General features: G+C 46.9%; 1 protein-coding gene across 1 annotated transcript in view; it reads left to right on the top strand.

Moving 5' to 3' along the window:
• Window positions 1–16,933, top strand: part of LOC135822327 (nck-associated protein 1-like) — a 27,467-nt gene continuing 10,534 nt past the window's right edge. The window contains exons 1-22 of the mRNA XM_065335071.1: window positions 1–366; window positions 1,980–2,075; window positions 2,450–2,548; window positions 3,201–3,257; window positions 3,513–3,655; window positions 4,166–4,256; window positions 5,286–5,351; window positions 5,757–5,828; window positions 7,582–7,630; window positions 8,070–8,217; window positions 8,424–8,486; window positions 9,228–9,324; window positions 9,744–9,868; window positions 10,196–10,236; window positions 10,799–10,890; window positions 11,304–11,385; window positions 11,678–11,739; window positions 12,345–12,490; window positions 12,937–12,996; window positions 15,049–15,118; window positions 15,541–15,660; window positions 16,683–16,819. Of these exons, the coding sequence (XP_065191143.1) occupies window positions 265–366; window positions 1,980–2,075; window positions 2,450–2,548; window positions 3,201–3,257; window positions 3,513–3,655; window positions 4,166–4,256; window positions 5,286–5,351; window positions 5,757–5,828; window positions 7,582–7,630; window positions 8,070–8,217; window positions 8,424–8,486; window positions 9,228–9,324; window positions 9,744–9,868; window positions 10,196–10,236; window positions 10,799–10,890; window positions 11,304–11,385; window positions 11,678–11,739; window positions 12,345–12,490; window positions 12,937–12,996; window positions 15,049–15,118; window positions 15,541–15,660; window positions 16,683–16,819 (2,018 nt within the window). The 5' untranslated portion in view covers window positions 1–264. The remainder of the gene's footprint in view (window positions 367–1,979; window positions 2,076–2,449; window positions 2,549–3,200; window positions 3,258–3,512; window positions 3,656–4,165; window positions 4,257–5,285; window positions 5,352–5,756; window positions 5,829–7,581; window positions 7,631–8,069; window positions 8,218–8,423; window positions 8,487–9,227; window positions 9,325–9,743; window positions 9,869–10,195; window positions 10,237–10,798; window positions 10,891–11,303; window positions 11,386–11,677; window positions 11,740–12,344; window positions 12,491–12,936; window positions 12,997–15,048; window positions 15,119–15,540; window positions 15,661–16,682; window positions 16,820–16,933) is intronic.

The following is a 16,933-nucleotide window of genomic DNA, read 5'->3' on the forward strand; positions in this document are numbered from 1 at the left end:
CTGAGTTGGGGAGTGGGGAACGTGTAGCAGCTTTAGCTCATTGAATTTTTGTAGCCGTTTTCGAGCGGTGGAGTAGATCAACGTCCTTCTACTAGGCTCTGGCTCAAGTTGTGCCGAGTTCCGTCGCAGCCCAGAAGACTCGCCTCTGCATAAGGCGAAGACAGCCAACTAAGGGAGATTGTGGACTGCGTTTGCGAGGTTTCCAATGTAGCGCTCCTGGACGGTGCTGTGAGCAAGCGATTTTCGTAGAGGTTCTAAAGCAGCATGTCGCTACCCAGCCTTCCCGAGCAGAAGATTGCTGAAAAGCTATCGCTGCTCAACAGCCGTGGCTCGCAGCTTCTGCATCGGCTATACAACCTGAAAAAGGTGTGTGGTTGGTGCTGGTCCACGGCTAGGGAATAGCCCATGTCGATGTGAATCTAATACCTCATGTTGTAAATAGATTGTTGGATTGGCAGCAGGACCTGCTGCTCCCCTGCTGAGGTTTACCATGTTTACCGTTTAGGTGGACTTGTCCAGAATCAACGTGCAGATAATTGCTAGTACTCTCACGAAATACATGTACATAATAATTATTATGTCACCTGTATACAGTGGGTTGCCAGTCAGTACAAGTTCAAGGTCGAGATTTATTGCCACGTTAGCATTGAAATACCGATACATACATACAATGTAATGATTATAATTGTCCCTGAAAACTTATTTGTCCGCACACATGTACATGTATCCGCTTTTGCGCTTTTGAGGGGCATTGCAAACCCATGCTTCCGAGTTGCCTAAGAGGAAACTGTTCAATAGCCGCCAGTGGGTACCACGCTTTGTAACTGACCCCTTCTATTTCATTGCGAGTGTAAACCTGGAGAATACCGGTTCACCCTGTGCAGTACTGCCGGGCGCCGAAGAACGGAGTGCCGAAGAACGACCAGGCTAGGATTTCACCAATCACAGCATACCAGTGTATACACGGTGAAGCAACTGTGCATAGACTGTAGTACATGAAAATTTGCCGGAACGGACTAGGATAGGAGGCTCACCGGCCCCAGTTCTTCGGCACCCAGCAATACTGACTAATGCAGTCCCTATAATCAAGATGCATGTAAGCTCCCAAGACTGCAAGAGTGTGCAACTCTGCATACAGTGTCTCCGACCGTGAAAACTCGCATCATGTATTCCCAGTACGGTTTGTACTACATTTAACGAAGGCTAGCGTGCACGCAGTTCGAATATCTGACTGATGACTCGGATAAGCTGATTGGGTTTTTGTCGTGATAGCTATTTTTCAACTCTAATGGTCGCTATAACTGTGACAGGCTGGGAACTAACTTACAACGGGAACATTCTGCCACGTGATGTGAGTTTTCGCCGTCGGCAGACCCCATAGAAAGGGTACTAGTATCTATGTAGAGTTGCACACTCTTGGGAGCATACAGTCATGTATGTACTCTTGGGAGCATACAGTCATGTATGTACTCTTGCTATACCACACAAGGTGACAGGGCTAGCTATGCCAAGAATTAGTGTCTTTGGACTGATGTAATAATGTGTACACTGGGATGGAAGGCTCAGTAATGGCTGTGTTTCGGGATAGATTTTGCCCTTGCGAGTAATAGGGGCCGGCGAAAACTATTGTCTTCCCTGAAACAAACATCATTAACTTCGAGCTCTGAGCCCCGTCCCAAATGAACAGTGGTGGCCGTTTTGGACGATACGAATCACAAGTCACATGTAACAATGTCAGTGTATAGATCAAATGGCAACATGTTCGTTGCTGGAATAGGGGCCGCCACAATGACCGCAGTAACCGGAGTGAATGACGAATGAAGAGTTTCTATGTCTTACAGTCACTAGTTAGAAAGAGTGGTGAAGGGAAATTATCTGAAATATGGACAGGGGCTACTATATCTCAAACACCATCAAAAACTGCAACTCTTCCGTTTTGCATGTGTTTCTTCTTACTATGTTACTGAATATCTTTCCAGAATGCACAAGACCGACTAGGTGTTGTACTGCAGGAGAAGACGTTTGAGAGTGCCATCAAGTACATCAGCAGAAAGTTCCCAACGGTGGAGATCAGGGTGAGCCTCAAACAAGTGCAGCACACTGTAGGGACAGTTTCAGTGCACAGCTGCACTAGTGTATGATTGTGTTTGCACTCGACTCAAGTCCTCCCATGCTACATGCGTGTTGATTCATTAGTAAACTATGAAGGTGTATGACTGCATCGATTACGCCAGCTCATTGTACATGCTCTATACCAATACTGTCATACTGGCAAAGATGTATAATTGCTCAATTCTAACGACGGTACAATGGCTAATTATTTGACTGTGTTTAGTGAGACTGTGTGAGCAACTTCATGAGTGTTGGCCAGTGATGCCTTTTGGTGATTTTCTTTTGTCATGTCTGTATGATAGCTGATGTTATCTGTGCGTGTACATGTATATTCCAGGGCAATGCCGGTCTCAATGTCGTGCACTCACAGCGATCGGAGATTCTCAAATTTCTACAGATCCCGTACGACTTGTTCAAGGACTTCATGGAGTTCAAGGTAAGTGTGTGAATGTCCACAGCCATCACTAGGCTAGTGTGTGATGTAAAGATCCTGGATCAGTGCATTGTAGTGTGCCAGTAGTGGTAGAGTTGTAACAGTAATGCCTCGACTCAGCAACCTTGCAGAATTGTGCATACAGCCCGGTGTGATTGTAGATGATTAGCATTAGCCTAGGAGGCACCACACTGCTGTCATTTCTTGCTTTGCCGCTGACATGCATATCTCATTTCCTCACTAATGCATTGATCGCCGAGCTGTAGGGAGTGCTCAATGTCATAGACAGAGCTTAGAAGATGGCAGTCCCAGCGGAGGATGTTCACTGAGATCCATCTTGCGCTACCAGATTTAAGGCCCACCTGTACCTAGCGCTAGATTAGTTAATGCCTGTAACCCTGTTTACACAAAACGACAAGGCAAGCAAGGCCAGGGTGGCCATGTTTATATACGTACGGTTAGGTAGAACCCCAGTTTAAGTTGTCTCGTAATCAGTTGTCTCATGACTGCCTCGTGGCATGAAACTTGGAGGTACAACAAACCTGAACATCCCCTGCTGGGTTTGCCCTGTATCAAGTCTCTCTTGCTCTTCATTCCACATGTCAAATTCTCTTCACATCAGTGTTGGATATTCTGTGTCTTTCTCTTCATGTAGGACAAGGCTATGGATCTGTTCAATCAAATTTCAACCAGTCAGATTCGCTTTGACATCGTAAGTCGACAACCTGTCTCGCATGGTTTGTAAATTTGCTTTGCGTGCCATTCTGAATTTGGAAAATCCCCCATTGCTGAGCTAGCTGAGTGCATAAGAGCTTCCTTTGAAACTCTGAACTCATACGTGTGTGCGTGTGTGCTCTGTGTGTGTGTGTGTTTGTGTGTGTATGTATGTGCATGTGTGTGTGTTTGTGTGCGTGTGTATGTGTATGTGTACGTGTGTTTGCGTGTGTACATGTGTATGGGATTTCAGGCTCTCAACTTTGACCTGTGCAAAGGCTACCTGGATCTTGTGTGTCTGTACTGTCAAATCTTACTGATAGTGCCGCGCATTGAAGAGCGCAAGACTATCCTGGGCCTCTACCACTGCTGTCATGAATACCAGCATGGCACCGCGTAAGTATTACCACTAGTCACTACATTGTGTCATGTAACATCCACTGTCATTGTAGAGCGCACCGGTGATTCTTCAGGTAGTCTTTGGCTAATATCCAGGATGGCACATGGTGCACAGACGTTCTTCAACAGTTCATCTGAATTGATCCTTGCCTCCCATTATGCTGGCTCTGCCTGGGATACCTAATGTCAGTGCCCTATCTCCATACCTAGTGCACTTCCTCTGTCTATGTGCTTGGATGTGTGTGTGTGTGTATGGGTGTGTGTGTGTGTGTGTGTGTGTGTGTGTGTGTGTGTGTGTGTTTGAGCCACTTTATAGCTGTGTGGTGTAGACCAGGCTGAATAGTGGCGGTCAATTGTTCAGCCTTGCAAGCTGTTGAATGGTGCAATCCCAGCACAAGTTGCTATGGCTTCTGCTGTAGCATCGCTATCATCGCCTCCGGCGATGGGCGTCCAATGGTCCAATGGTGTGTGTTTGGGTACGTGTATGTGTCTAATGTATGTTTACAGTGAAGCATCCTATCCCCGGATCGCTCAGTTAGTGCATGAGCTGGAGCATCCTCATCGAAAGATTGTAGAAGATCTGCAGATATTTGGAAAGGTTGGTTGCTTGTTTCTAGATGCTTGCGTAGCAGGAGTCTATATGCCAAGTGTGCAACTGCATGTACCCCCCCCCCCCACACACACACCACCTCTCTCTCCCTCTCTCTCTCTCTCTTTCTCTCTCCTCTCTCTCTCTCTCTCTCTCTCTCTCTCTCTCTCTCTCTCTCTCTCTCTCTCTCTCTCTCTCTCTCTCTCTCTCTCTCTCTCTCTCTCTCTCTCTCTCTCTCTCTCTCTCTCTCTCTCTCTCTCTCTCTCTCTCTCTCTCTCTCTCTCTCTCTCTCTCTCCAGTACTGCAATGGCACAGTTTCACACATCACATGACAATGTTCAACAGGTTTCACATTCCAACAGTGCGAAACAACCACGGGAAAGTTGTACGAAAAACTGGGCTGCATACAACCATGTACCGATCAATATCATGCATGAGGTGCAGATAGTGTGTACACGCTGGTCACATGAAATCCAGTTTTGCGGTCTCAGACCCCATAGACTGGGGTTGTGCACTCTTGGGGTTGTGCACTCCTATCGCGCAGTTACCTAGTGTTGATGTGATAAGATAAGATAGTACTGATAATGCATGTAGGCATGCTGCACCACAGCTGAGTCCTCTTGATACTACGATGCCATAGCGTTGGCTCGGAAAGTTCTCTACTGCGAGCATACCTTGATGTTCCATGCGTTTGACATTCCTGTTCCACCTGTAAAGTCACCACCACCACCACCATTACTCTCAAGGACTGTCATGGTACATATAAGGACTGACATAAGGATTATGTGGATTGTTCAGCAGACCTCTTTCTTACCAAGTGCTATGTTCAACAAAATGGACATTCTTTAGCAAAGTTTTGTGTATTGATGCCTATGTTAGCCCCCTCCCCCCCCCCCCCCCTCCTTTTATACTGTATGTGCATGTGTGTGTGTGTGTGTGTGTGTGTGTATTTGCTTATGTTTGAGTGTATGCGTATTTTGTGTCTATGTGTGTTTCCTTTGTGTGTCTGTGGGTCTATGTGTGTTTCTATGGTTGTAGCAAGTCGGTGAGGCTATTTTGACTCTAAGACCGATCTACATGAGACGCATGCTACCAACAGATCAGGTAAGATCTCGTGATGTACTGTATCATGACTCACTAAGGCAGTACTATACTACATTATGACTCACGGCCCGGAGACACTATAAATATGAAGAGGCTTTATAGAGAAAAAAGAACTGCAACGTTAATGTACCGTTCACGTATGTACTTGCTCGTACACTGGACGTTTATCCTAATCAAGTATACATGGTTTGCGTACGTCGCCCCGAGTCTTTTGATACCCCGCTTGCATACAGTACACGTAGTATTGATCATTGTACTATGTCGCTTATCGCAATAGAATGCTCAAAGTCAAAGACCAGCGGTAGGAGATACGCACTGTGCGTGTATACAAGATACAATAGCTGATGTAATATGCTATTATGCATGTGTGCCTGTATGCCTGTGTGCCTGTATGCCTGTGTGTAGATGAAGACTGGTAACCTGCTTAGTCTGACGTATGTACCGCAGCACATGCTGAACCCCACACAGTGCGAGACAGTAAGTGCAACGTGTGTGCCTGCATGCGTGCGTGCATGTGCTATTGATTACAGTCAGACCTCGCTTATCCGGTCCTCTTTTATCCGGATCCCTCGCCATCCGGAAGAACATAGCTGGTTACAGATTTGCATCATACGTGGTGCATCCAACATAACCGGTGTTCGGTTATCCGGTTCCCTCGCCTATCCGGATATTTTTGTGGAAAACGGATGTGTGCGGTTAAGCGAGGTCTGACTGCACTATATGTCTAGTACAACATGCTGTACTGGTGGTATCTTGGAGAAGTGCCAATGCCCAGCATACACTACTGTGTTGAGTCCTAACAGTTTAGCAAAATATTTGAATAGAAAGTATAATAGTTTGGTTGTCCAACGTCAAAACACTACACTTTGTACACGAACTGAAGTCCACGGCCCCAGACAACGAATGAAGGTGGGATACAACAATAAACCCATCAGAGCACAGAGTACACCGATGGATAGTTGTAGGGTAAGTGTAGCAAGGCCACATTATCTCCTTGGTTGCGATATGGTGACCACCATGCAAAATGGCGAGCATAGCAGTGTGTTGTGATGACGGGCGCAATAGCTGCTAGCACTGGGACTGCGTGTTAAGCAATAGCTGCTAGTGCTGGGACTATGTGTTAAGGCTTCTCCACGATAGTGTGCAGGGTCTTCGTTGTGTCCTGTCTGCAATGTGGTGTATGCTGCATGGCCAGATACATTAGAGGAAAAGAAATAACTGATCCGTGAACAGACAGCGTACAACAATTAATCCACAAGAGTGCGGTGTAAATAGATAGTGCTATTCATTTTTAATACTGGTATTAGAAGTAAGGTGTGTGACGAGACCACAACGAAATGTTGTGGCAGCTGCAGAAGAAAGTGCTCAATGTGCAGAGCGCGTAGCTACCTACACATATGAGGAGAAATTGTGCATTAACTTAAAATGTCTTGCCTCAGCAATCATCACACAACTGGTAATAGTATGCATTGCAGGCGTCAGCGCCTCAGTGCTAGTTATATTGCACATCAGTGAGGACTGCGCACCTACACCTTAGTATCTTTGCGTGTGGCTTGACACCCGCTCTGTATTCTCGCTCCACATATACCGGCACACAGAGAGACATAGACAACAAGGGTGACAGCACAGAATTGAGGTGTTGTTGGCTGCAGCCAAAGGCGTGAGAACTTTCTCTCATGTCTTTCTTCGCTCAGCCGGACGAGAAATCTATCATCTTCACCAAACACTTACTACAGTAGCTGCACTACTTGCACATAGTCAGCATTATAGTGACCAGTCCCAGGATTGTATTGTCAGTGTCTGAGGATTGCTTTGGCCTGAAACTCTTTTTTGAAGTTAGAACACAAACTGGCTGCCCTGTTCTCTTCATAAATAAAGGAAGTTATCATAGTTTAGAGGTGGCTAGTGTCCACCCGGGAACTATACTGACTGATGTTAGTTTGATGCTATAGTGTGGAGGGCAGTAAAGCACAGCAAATTTGGTTGACAGCAAGGATCACGGTACTGAACTTGCAGGAAAACTCTGCAACCAGACAAGGTTGCTAGCTGTACATGTATACCCGACATGTTTGTATTGTGTAACGTGGTATTGTGGAGACGGGAGCGTAGAGTGTGGTTGTGTGTTCTCTCTCTCTCTCTCTCTCTCTCTCTCTCTCTCTCTCTCTCTCTCTCTCTCTCTCTCTCTCTCTCTCTCTCTCTCCATTGATTGTTGTGTTCGTCTGATGTTCAGATGCCATGTGAATATCTGTCTCTGGATGTCTACGCAAAGTGGATAATTTGTAAGTTACTAGTATGGTGTGTACTTGTTCAGAGCTTTCAGAAATCCAGTAACACAGAGCTAAATACCTTGCTAAATAAGTTAATATTGTTTAGAGAAGATTCAATCTGTGTTTTGAAAATATGCTAAGCATATGTGCTCTTTTCTAGAAGCCCACTGTGCACTGGTGCTCACAGTACTACACGCACATGTGCGCACTCGCGTGCACACACACACACACACACACACACACACAAACACACACACACACACACACACACACACATACGAGTACAGTACACCGCACACATTGCTGTGGTTGCCACTCACTCCTAGTTTCTATTTTTCTTACACTACTCTAAAACGCCTTCTGTCTACCCACTGCTGTGCATGATCAAGGTCTAATCAAGCATTCATTCCCACCAGTTGATATCTCTGTGTAATGATGTGTGTTGCTTCAGTTGGCTTCCTGGCTTGTCCGCAACAAGTCTCGAACAGTCAAGAGTGCTTAGCCTTGGTGAAGATTCCCCTGCATGAGAACTACGTCATTCCACTATGTCGTGACGAGGTGATGGCAGTCCATCCAGCATTCGAGACTGTCTTCAAACTGTAAGTACAGTTTTACCAAACTGTAGATCAGGAGTATGTTTTTTATGCTATGTAAGATCATTTTGGTTCTGAGTGTCGGATGCCGTTGACAACTGCAGTTTCAGTAAACTGTTTTAATCTCTTTCGGGTCACACCACCTTGTTCCTGTGCTGGTTAGTTTTTGGTGATCTCATCCTGTTTGTCCGTTTTTTGTCTGTTGTTGGCAGAATGAAGATGGACAAGGCGGAGAAGTGGCTACATGAATCAGCAAAAGCAGCTGTTCTTCACGGGTAAGTTGTTGTTTTAAATTGCCGTTGTCGTTCTTGTCGTTAGTGTTGTGATGACAATGGCTAAACAGGTTGGCTGACATGCCGTAAATGACCTGTGAGCCTTGTGAAGTTGTCGCACAGGTATGCTACAATAACCGAAATACAGTCAGACCTCACTTATCCGATCCTCTTTTATCCGGATCCCTTGCCATCCGGAAGAAAATAGCTGGTTGCAGATTTACAGCATACGTGATGTGTTCGATTATCCGGTTTCCCTCGCCTATCCGGATATTTCTGTGGAAAACCGATGTGTGCGGTTAAGCGAGGTCTGACTGTAGCTGCATCTGCCTACAAGACTAGCCAAAAAGCCTACTGTACACCTTTCGCAGCTGTGCAACTGTTTAAATCTACTGTATCTTGACCAGGGAAGGCTGTGAGTTGAGCATAAACCAATGCTTACTGGACAACTCTAACTGCCAACCAATACACATTCATGCTAAGGCTGTGTAGAGCAAGCTGTGGAAAAATGGGATGCTATCAGTATCCGTGCAGCGTAATACAAGTAAAATCAAAGGAAAGAGGTTGCTAAAATGAATTACGTAATCCACTGTAATCTGCTGTGCTATTGTATGTACTCGGATTGCCATAACAGCACTGCATTTGATCCAGTACACACTGCGGCTGCATTTGTCCAACCTGGCCAATGCAACTTACTAGCACATGCATCATTATCGTGTTGTTTGTGTGTATGGTTGCTTCCAGACCTCGCTCTCATGTGGACCGGCGGAATTACTTGCGCAATGCTCTCAGCGACCTTGTCAACATTCTCGGTGACCAGCCTGGTTTGCTAGGACCCAAGGTCAGCAACAGCAAAACCATATATCCTGTTTGACTCTATTGTATACTATTGTGGATTAGGGGGAGAGGGGAGGGGAGGGGGTGGGGGGAGGAGGGTATTCATTCTCAACTGGAGGTCGACGCAATCACTAGCACCGGGGCTATCGGCTCCAGAAGCCACCCTTCGAACCAGCAACACAAAGAACACTGCAAACCTGAGGCATTTTGCACACCTGTGTGTGTCCTGCTAGTTGTTTGGACGCTTCCTCGGACATACGTGTATGTCACTGTCGCGTGCTGATCGATTTCGTCAGTTAACGATGTGCATCGTTACCGACTGTATGCATTCTTCTTCGCTTTGAACTGGGTATCAAGAACATGTACAAAACATGTACTTTGAAAAACTGCTGTCCCGGTTGTTTGGTGTTGATACACTTACAGGCATTGGTACTACTGATGGCATTGTCTTTGGCCAGGGATGAAATTGCCTGGCTGGTGCGGCATGCGGATGCCCCAATTCCCAAGATGAGCAAGACCAAGGTCAACCCGGATGACATGCAAGACAGGTAGGTGGCATACAGTCTCAAGTACTATTACCGTGATCTGTGTAACGCAATGCACATGCTATACATGTGCTCTGCTTGTGCAGTGGACAGTGAACAGTGCACCGTGGTAACTGTGTGTCTGGATACTTTGCTGCGATAATATAGGTACCATTATATCTGAAGATGTTTCCCTGTCAGAGTTTTTGCAGGAGTAAGTGATTCAACGAAGATCCCATTACAGTGTGATAGCAGTACTTGTAGTACATGTAATATGTGCCTGCACCTCCCTGCAGCACTAAGCCGGCCTAAAGTTGTGTTTGTTTGTCTCTTGTTCTTGATACCATGCAGGCAACTGCCAGAGCTGCTCTTCTATATGCACGAGTTGCGAGGTAAGAACAGTCACTGGGGGTATCAGATTGACTAAGAACACACTGCCCCCTCTCCCCAGGCTATCGGATTGACTATGGTTTTGCATTGTTGATGGTGGAATGATGTGTTTCAATTTGGTTCAGGGTGGCGCATTCTAATGGGAAATACCTCTTCATAACAACATGTGTGTGCTGCGTATTCCAAGTTCCAACTACCTGTGCCATAGAAGACAACAAAACAAAAGATGCGGGTAACTAGAACTGCTGACCAGCAGTATTCATGACTCAGAGTCCTGGGAAATGACAGTGCTCATACCTATCCCTCTTCTCTTCTTCTTCCAGTGTTGTTCATGTTGTATGTTGTGGTGTGTTGCTATACTATAACCAAGGGCGGATCCAGTGATCTCTACAGGGGGTTTCAGTTTAGTCAAAAATGAATAGCTGATACATGTACATCCACATGCGTACAGTCTCCAGCAGTGTATTTTCAAAATTTAGGGGGTTCCGCGGAACCCCTGGAACCCCTCCTGGATCCGCCACTGTATAACTATACTGTGTGACCTGGGTCATTGCTGCTGTACAGCACTGGCTAAGAAGTACCAGCAAGTTCTCCGCCGCTACTTTGTGCAATACATGAACGGCTTTGACCACTCCTTGCTCAGTGAAGTCATTCAGGTTGGTCTGACTCACATGTATGTTGTATTCAATAAGAGCTTTGTTGTCCTGATGTCATGATGATGTTCACACTGTGCTTGTAGAGTTGCCTGGATGCTGCAAGGTTACAAAACCACATGATTGTGTTGTGGCAGGTTTTATTAGCACGTGTACGTGAGACAGGTGTATATCTATGGGTGTTCCTATTGCACCTCTTAGAATAGAATGTGCAGAATCAACAATGTACAATGGTACATGTGGATGGCTAATTGGCCATATTCAGGTCTTCATACTGGGCATGTGCAGCGGTATCTTCATCTTGGAATTGGTAACCCTGGCTGCTAACTCGCTTACTAATGGTACATTGTGTACTAGTAGATGTTTTGAGAGTGTTGTGTTATTTTCTACTCCGCTGAATCTGCTCTTTTGTTTAGAAAATCATCAACGTTGGTGATGACGAGTCTGTGATCATGACTAGTTTCTTGCATGAGCTGTCAACCCTGGATATCAAAGCAGGTAAGCACACACGCGCGCGCACACACACACACACACGCACGCACACACACACACACACACACACACACACACACACACACATCTGTACGAATTCCATTGGTATTCCTGTTGTGTACACGTGTGTGTATGTACATGTATGTACGTATGTGTTTGTGTATGCGTTTGTGTGCATACATGTGTGTGTGTGTGTGTGTGTGTGTGTGTGTGTGTGTGTGTGTGTGTGTGTGTGTGTGTGTGTGTGTGTGTGCGTGCGTGCGTGCGTGTGTACGTGTGGTTGCTATGTATATTTCAGCGGAGAGTGGCCAGTATAATGTTGACTTCTCCATGCTTCGCTTGGATTGGATGAGACTGCAGGTTAGCAGCTAGCTGCATGCCACAACACCGGAGTTAGGTTATGTTCTATGTGGGAGGTTTGATCCTTGTAGATCATGCAGTCTATTAGTGCAATGCTTAGTACAGGGTTCAGTGCAGGGTTCAGTACAGGGTTCAGTACAGGATTCAGTACAGGGTTCAGTACAGGGTTCAGTACAGGGTTCAGTACAGGGTTCAGTGCACGGTTCAATGCACGGTTCAGTGCACGGTTCAATGCACGGTTCAGTACAGGGTTCAGTACAGGGTTCAGTACAGGGTTCAATGCAGGGTTCAGTACAGGGTTCAGTACAGGGTTCAGTACAGGGTTCAGTCCACGGTTCAGTGCACGGTTCAGTACAGGGTTCAGTACAGGGTTCAGTACAGGGTTCAGTACAGGGTTCAATGCAGGGTTCAGTACAGGGTTCAGTACACCAATCAAGTGGTTCAGATCCACGCCCTTCGACAATGAACCTACCCGCCTGATGTACTGGTGTCTATCAGGTGTCAAATATATGGCTAGAACTGTTGGCTAGCTGCTTTCCATTCTTTGTTGTGCCATGACTTGTGTGTGTCTGTGCCGTGCTGTGCTGTGCCGTACTGTGCTGTAGGCTTACATGAGTGCAGCACGCAGTCAATCGCATCTGCATGAGAACCGGCAGCTGGCATTCAACATGAACACGGTGGTGTTCCACTCACGAATGGTTGATCAACTCCAGGATATTTTGGATGATGTGTCTGATCTTTCCTTCCTCTAGTACGTACAGCCATTGTATCTTACTAACATTGCGGTACATGGACTCTCTTCTGTTCGAATGAGTAATATCCTGTACTGCATGAACACAGCATGATGTCCTACTACTACCGTTCTGTCTGTGACAGGCTCAGTATTGTGGATCGGCTATAGCTATCCCCCCCCCCCCCCCTTGTGTCTGAAAACATGCGGTAGTAGGCCAGCTGAGGGACTAATAACTTGATACTAGAATTTGGAAATGAAAGTTCCTCGTGTATGTATTGCATTGCTTGGTGTGTTGTTTGTCATGTGCTAATGTGTGTTGTTTGTCATGTGCTAATGTGTGTTGTTTGTCATGTGCTAATGTGTGTTGTTTGTCATGTGCTAATGTGTGTTGTTTGTCATGTGCTAATGTGTGTTGTGTTGTGTGTTGCATTGTGTGTTGCCGTTGTGTGTGGTCGTTGCTGCAGCCATTATCCAAAGATCCTGGAGTACACATTCAGTGTGTGTTCTGGCTCCAACCAAGCCAGGTAACTACTTGGATTCTCGTGCCCTCTATCCCTCTCCCTCCCCCCCCCCCCCCCCCCCCCACTCACATGAACGCTCTGTGGGACAATCTGGGTGATGTTTCCTACTTGTATTACCACGTGAGTAATCACGTGATCAGCCAAGAGGTGTAGATCATGTGTTAGCAGAAGTTCAGGTTTCCTGCTCTAATAGTTTGAGTGGCTAGTATGATAGCACCTGCATTGTAGCAAGCATAGGGAGGGTCTTGAGCTGCAGCTCTTTTGTTTCCAACTAGGCTGAGCCTTCTTTTGACTGGCTGAGGATGGGCTTGGGACTGGCTGAGGATGGACTTGGCAGGGGCGTACATAGGGCGGTTCCCGGGATGCCTGGGAACCAGTAAAAATTGTTGTATGTGGGTACGGAGAATGTTTAGATCCAGGCCCACCGTGCAGTGCATGCATACTTAGGCGCTAGGCGCCTGCAGTCCGCCTGGCGGTCCGAGGATGCTCGTATCGCCCAGGTGTGAAAGTGCTGCTGGGGCATTTTTGTTACACAGCGTAGATCTACTGAACTAACGTTACTTACTGGGTACAACAAAGTCTCTACATACGAGTTACATCGATTCCTCGATCTCAGAGTCATTTCCTTGTCAATTTGTTTTGACAAAGTTGGTTACGTTTTTGATGATGCTTTCGCTTTGTGAAAAAGAAAAATGAAGCGTCGGCATCCAGAGGGCCAGCGCTCTATTCAGAGCTATTTAGAGCAGGAGGCAAAGCGTGTAGCCAGTGACGAAGGTCAAGCGATACTAGTAGATGAGATTGCGGACGCACCTGACTTCCAAATGGAGTCTGCAACGAGCAGCACAGAGTACGGAATCGTCGGCGAAGCTGTAGAGCGACCGTTGTTGGAAGCAGCTGGATCATCCAAGACTTACTTCAGTGACATTGGAGTGTGTTGAAAAGGATATTCTGAAAGTGTACTTCCACTGTGTAATCCCTGATTCCGCCGAAATATGCTGGACATGGAAAAGATTTCCGTCATCGATAATCATTGTGCACCACCGAAGGCGAAGGATTTCGTTTCCTGTGCGTGCCCAGACGGATGGCAAACAGCGCTTTCAACTATCCTGGTTGGAGGAGTTTCCCTGGGTAGTCTTTTGACCGGCATGCCATGGTGGCTTCTGCTTGCCCCTGTGTGATGTTTGCTCCAGATGATTCGAAGCTTGGGCAGCTTTACCGCAGTCCTCTCGAGAATATAACCCGACTCAAGACTGCATGCAATCGTCCTGCTGAACAAAACATCTATAATAAACATGCCTTGGCAAAGTTGAGTCCTTTTTAAATCATAGCAGTGACATTATCCAGCAGTTCATGCAGAAACTCCGTCTGATACGTATAAGAGCACTAACGTGTGGAATGTTGGTTGATCAGGTGGCATGGGAACCACTCCTGGAGGCGAGCGGTGTACGCCCCTGCTTGGGACTGGCTGAGGATGGGCTTGGGACTGGCTGAGGATGGGCTTGGGACTGGCTGAGGATGGGCTTGGGACTGGCTGAGGATGGGCTTGGGACTGGCTGAGGATGGGCTTGGGACTGGCTGAGGATGGGCTTGGGACTGGCTGAGGATGGGCTTGGGACTGGCTGAGGATGGGCTTGGGACTGGCTGAGGCTGGGCTTGGGACTGGCTGAGGCTGGGCTTGGGACTGGCTGAGGCTGGGCTTGGGACTGGCTGAGGATGGGCTTGGGACTGGCTGAGGATGGGCTTGGGACTGGCTGAGGATGGGCTTGGGACTGGCTGAGGATGGGCTTGGGACGGATACCTGTTAGTTGTTGTCCTCCATACAGTTTTCTAGATGAAAATCTGCTTTGACCAGGGTTAGGCATTGGGCAGCATCATGGGGGAGTCACGTTATCATGGTTGATATTGGCAGACGTGCACCCTTTTGCCCTACAAGCTATCATTGAAGTATGTACCCATACAGGAAGGGAAGGGGTGGGGAGAAAGTGTGCCATTGTCCCGAAATTATCTTGTGTTCACTGGTCACATTCATATCGGTTGTGGTGACTGCCTGTACAGGTATGTGATTGCAGTGCCACTGACCTGTGCCATGTTCTTGGAGGGCAACTGCATGCACTGTCCAGAAGAGGTGAGAGAACCAGTCATAAGTGTCGAAGTTTGCTATTGATCATCAGTCACAGTTGGCAGTTTCATGGTTATATGTTGACAGTAGCGGTGAGCACGGTGAGGCTGCCATTGGTGGTACCGTATAGTGCAGTGCAATGCCTTCATTCTGCATATGCTTCACTTGCCTTCCAGGTAGAGTGGATTACATCTACATGATTGTACATGAATTACATTGCAATAATATTTTTTCCCTTTCAAACGGACATCCGCAATTCAGAAATTCCCTTCCTCAGTGTTAACTTGCCATATGTACATCCACTGCCTGGGTAGAGTACACTAAGTGCTGTGCTGGCATGTCTTGCTAAATGCCACTCGGCTGCTTGTGTGCATCTGAGAGATTAATAATTGCACCTGCTTGCTGGCATGTGTTCTGCGTCTACACAGCGTGGCGCGTTTGGTGAGCGCAGTGTCAAGGCTGTCAATCACTATTTGGAGCTGATCAGCAAGGATATCTCCGGCTTGTTTGGTCAGATGTGCGACGAGTATGTGCGCCTCAACGGTGCTGTAAGTCGATCAGGCTCTACTAGCTAACGTTACTTACACTGTAGCACATAACGGTATAGACTTGGTCACATAACGGTATAGACTTGGTCACATAACGGTATAGACTTGGTCACATAACGGTATAGCCGAGAGGTCATTTTCTTTGCTATGCCGCATTACTGTATGTAAGAGTGATAATGAAGTGGGTAGTAGACATGCGTCTTTGAATCATGGCAGCCAGTGTCCCATCCTTTCATGTTGCATGAACGGCAGGGTCAAACCCAGCTGGAAAGGCAATAATGAGTGTAATCCATAATTATAAAGCAAGAAACACTGCTGCTTTGAGCATACCCTTGTCTTGCTGGCAATGCTGTTGGGCATGCCAAGGTGGTTGATGACCTTCCGCAGCTTATCTTTGGGGAGGCTGTTTCACTGCATTGCAGTGTCCGAAGTTGCCCATGATAATCATTTAGTTCCACAGGACACATGGCAGTAGCTGTGCACTTGCCACTAAACTGCTTGTTGATGCCCCACAGGTGTTGTGTGAATGTCCTGCATGGTACAACAATGCTTGGCATGAATGAGAGTTTGCCCAGGAAATGGTTGGGCTTGCGTCGCCTGGGCGCTGTGTGGCATTCCGCTGAGGAGCTCACTGCGGATAGTCCTGGCCAGAGAAATCCAATCTCATGAGTGTGATAGCACCGAGGGCTACGCAGCCCTAGCATCACAAACACCACGCTGCTCACTTGAGGGCGGCGCTATTTTATTCACGAGGTCGGATTTCTCTGGCCAGAACTGCAGTAAATGTGGTGAAGTGACTGTTATTTATTCAAGTGCTGTGACCTGAAGCAGAACATCTAGCCTAGGTTATCAAGTTAGAACAGTAGGTTAAGACAACCCCTTGGAGGTGAGCAGATCCGTTTGTGAAGGCATACCTCCGTGTACCCATCCCGTTTGGCTTCCGTAGCTGTGTAGTGTCATTATTTCATTGTTCTAAGCTAACGTGTATGGCTTTCTCTATTTCTCCCTGTTGTCCACTGTAGCTGTTGCCGTTCAATGCAACCAACATTGTGAAGGATCAGGCGCGCCGTGCCAATGACAAGTCAAAGAAACATGGAATTCAGGAATTTGTCATGCCGGGCAGGGAGAGCGAACGCAAGGCTCGTGAAAACTACACCAGGTATATTCCTGCCTCAAATCACAATTACTACTAATGAACACAGGACGAAGTGAATGGGAAACACTGGACTGCTCTTGGTTCTCCGCCTTAGAATGTGATAACGAGCAACACCTT

Source organism: Sycon ciliatum, chromosome 8 (genome assembly GCF_964019385.1).
Source record: "Sycon ciliatum chromosome 8, ocSycCili1.1, whole genome shotgun sequence".
Lineage (NCBI taxonomy): Eukaryota > Metazoa > Porifera > Calcarea > Leucosolenida > Sycettidae > Sycon > Sycon ciliatum.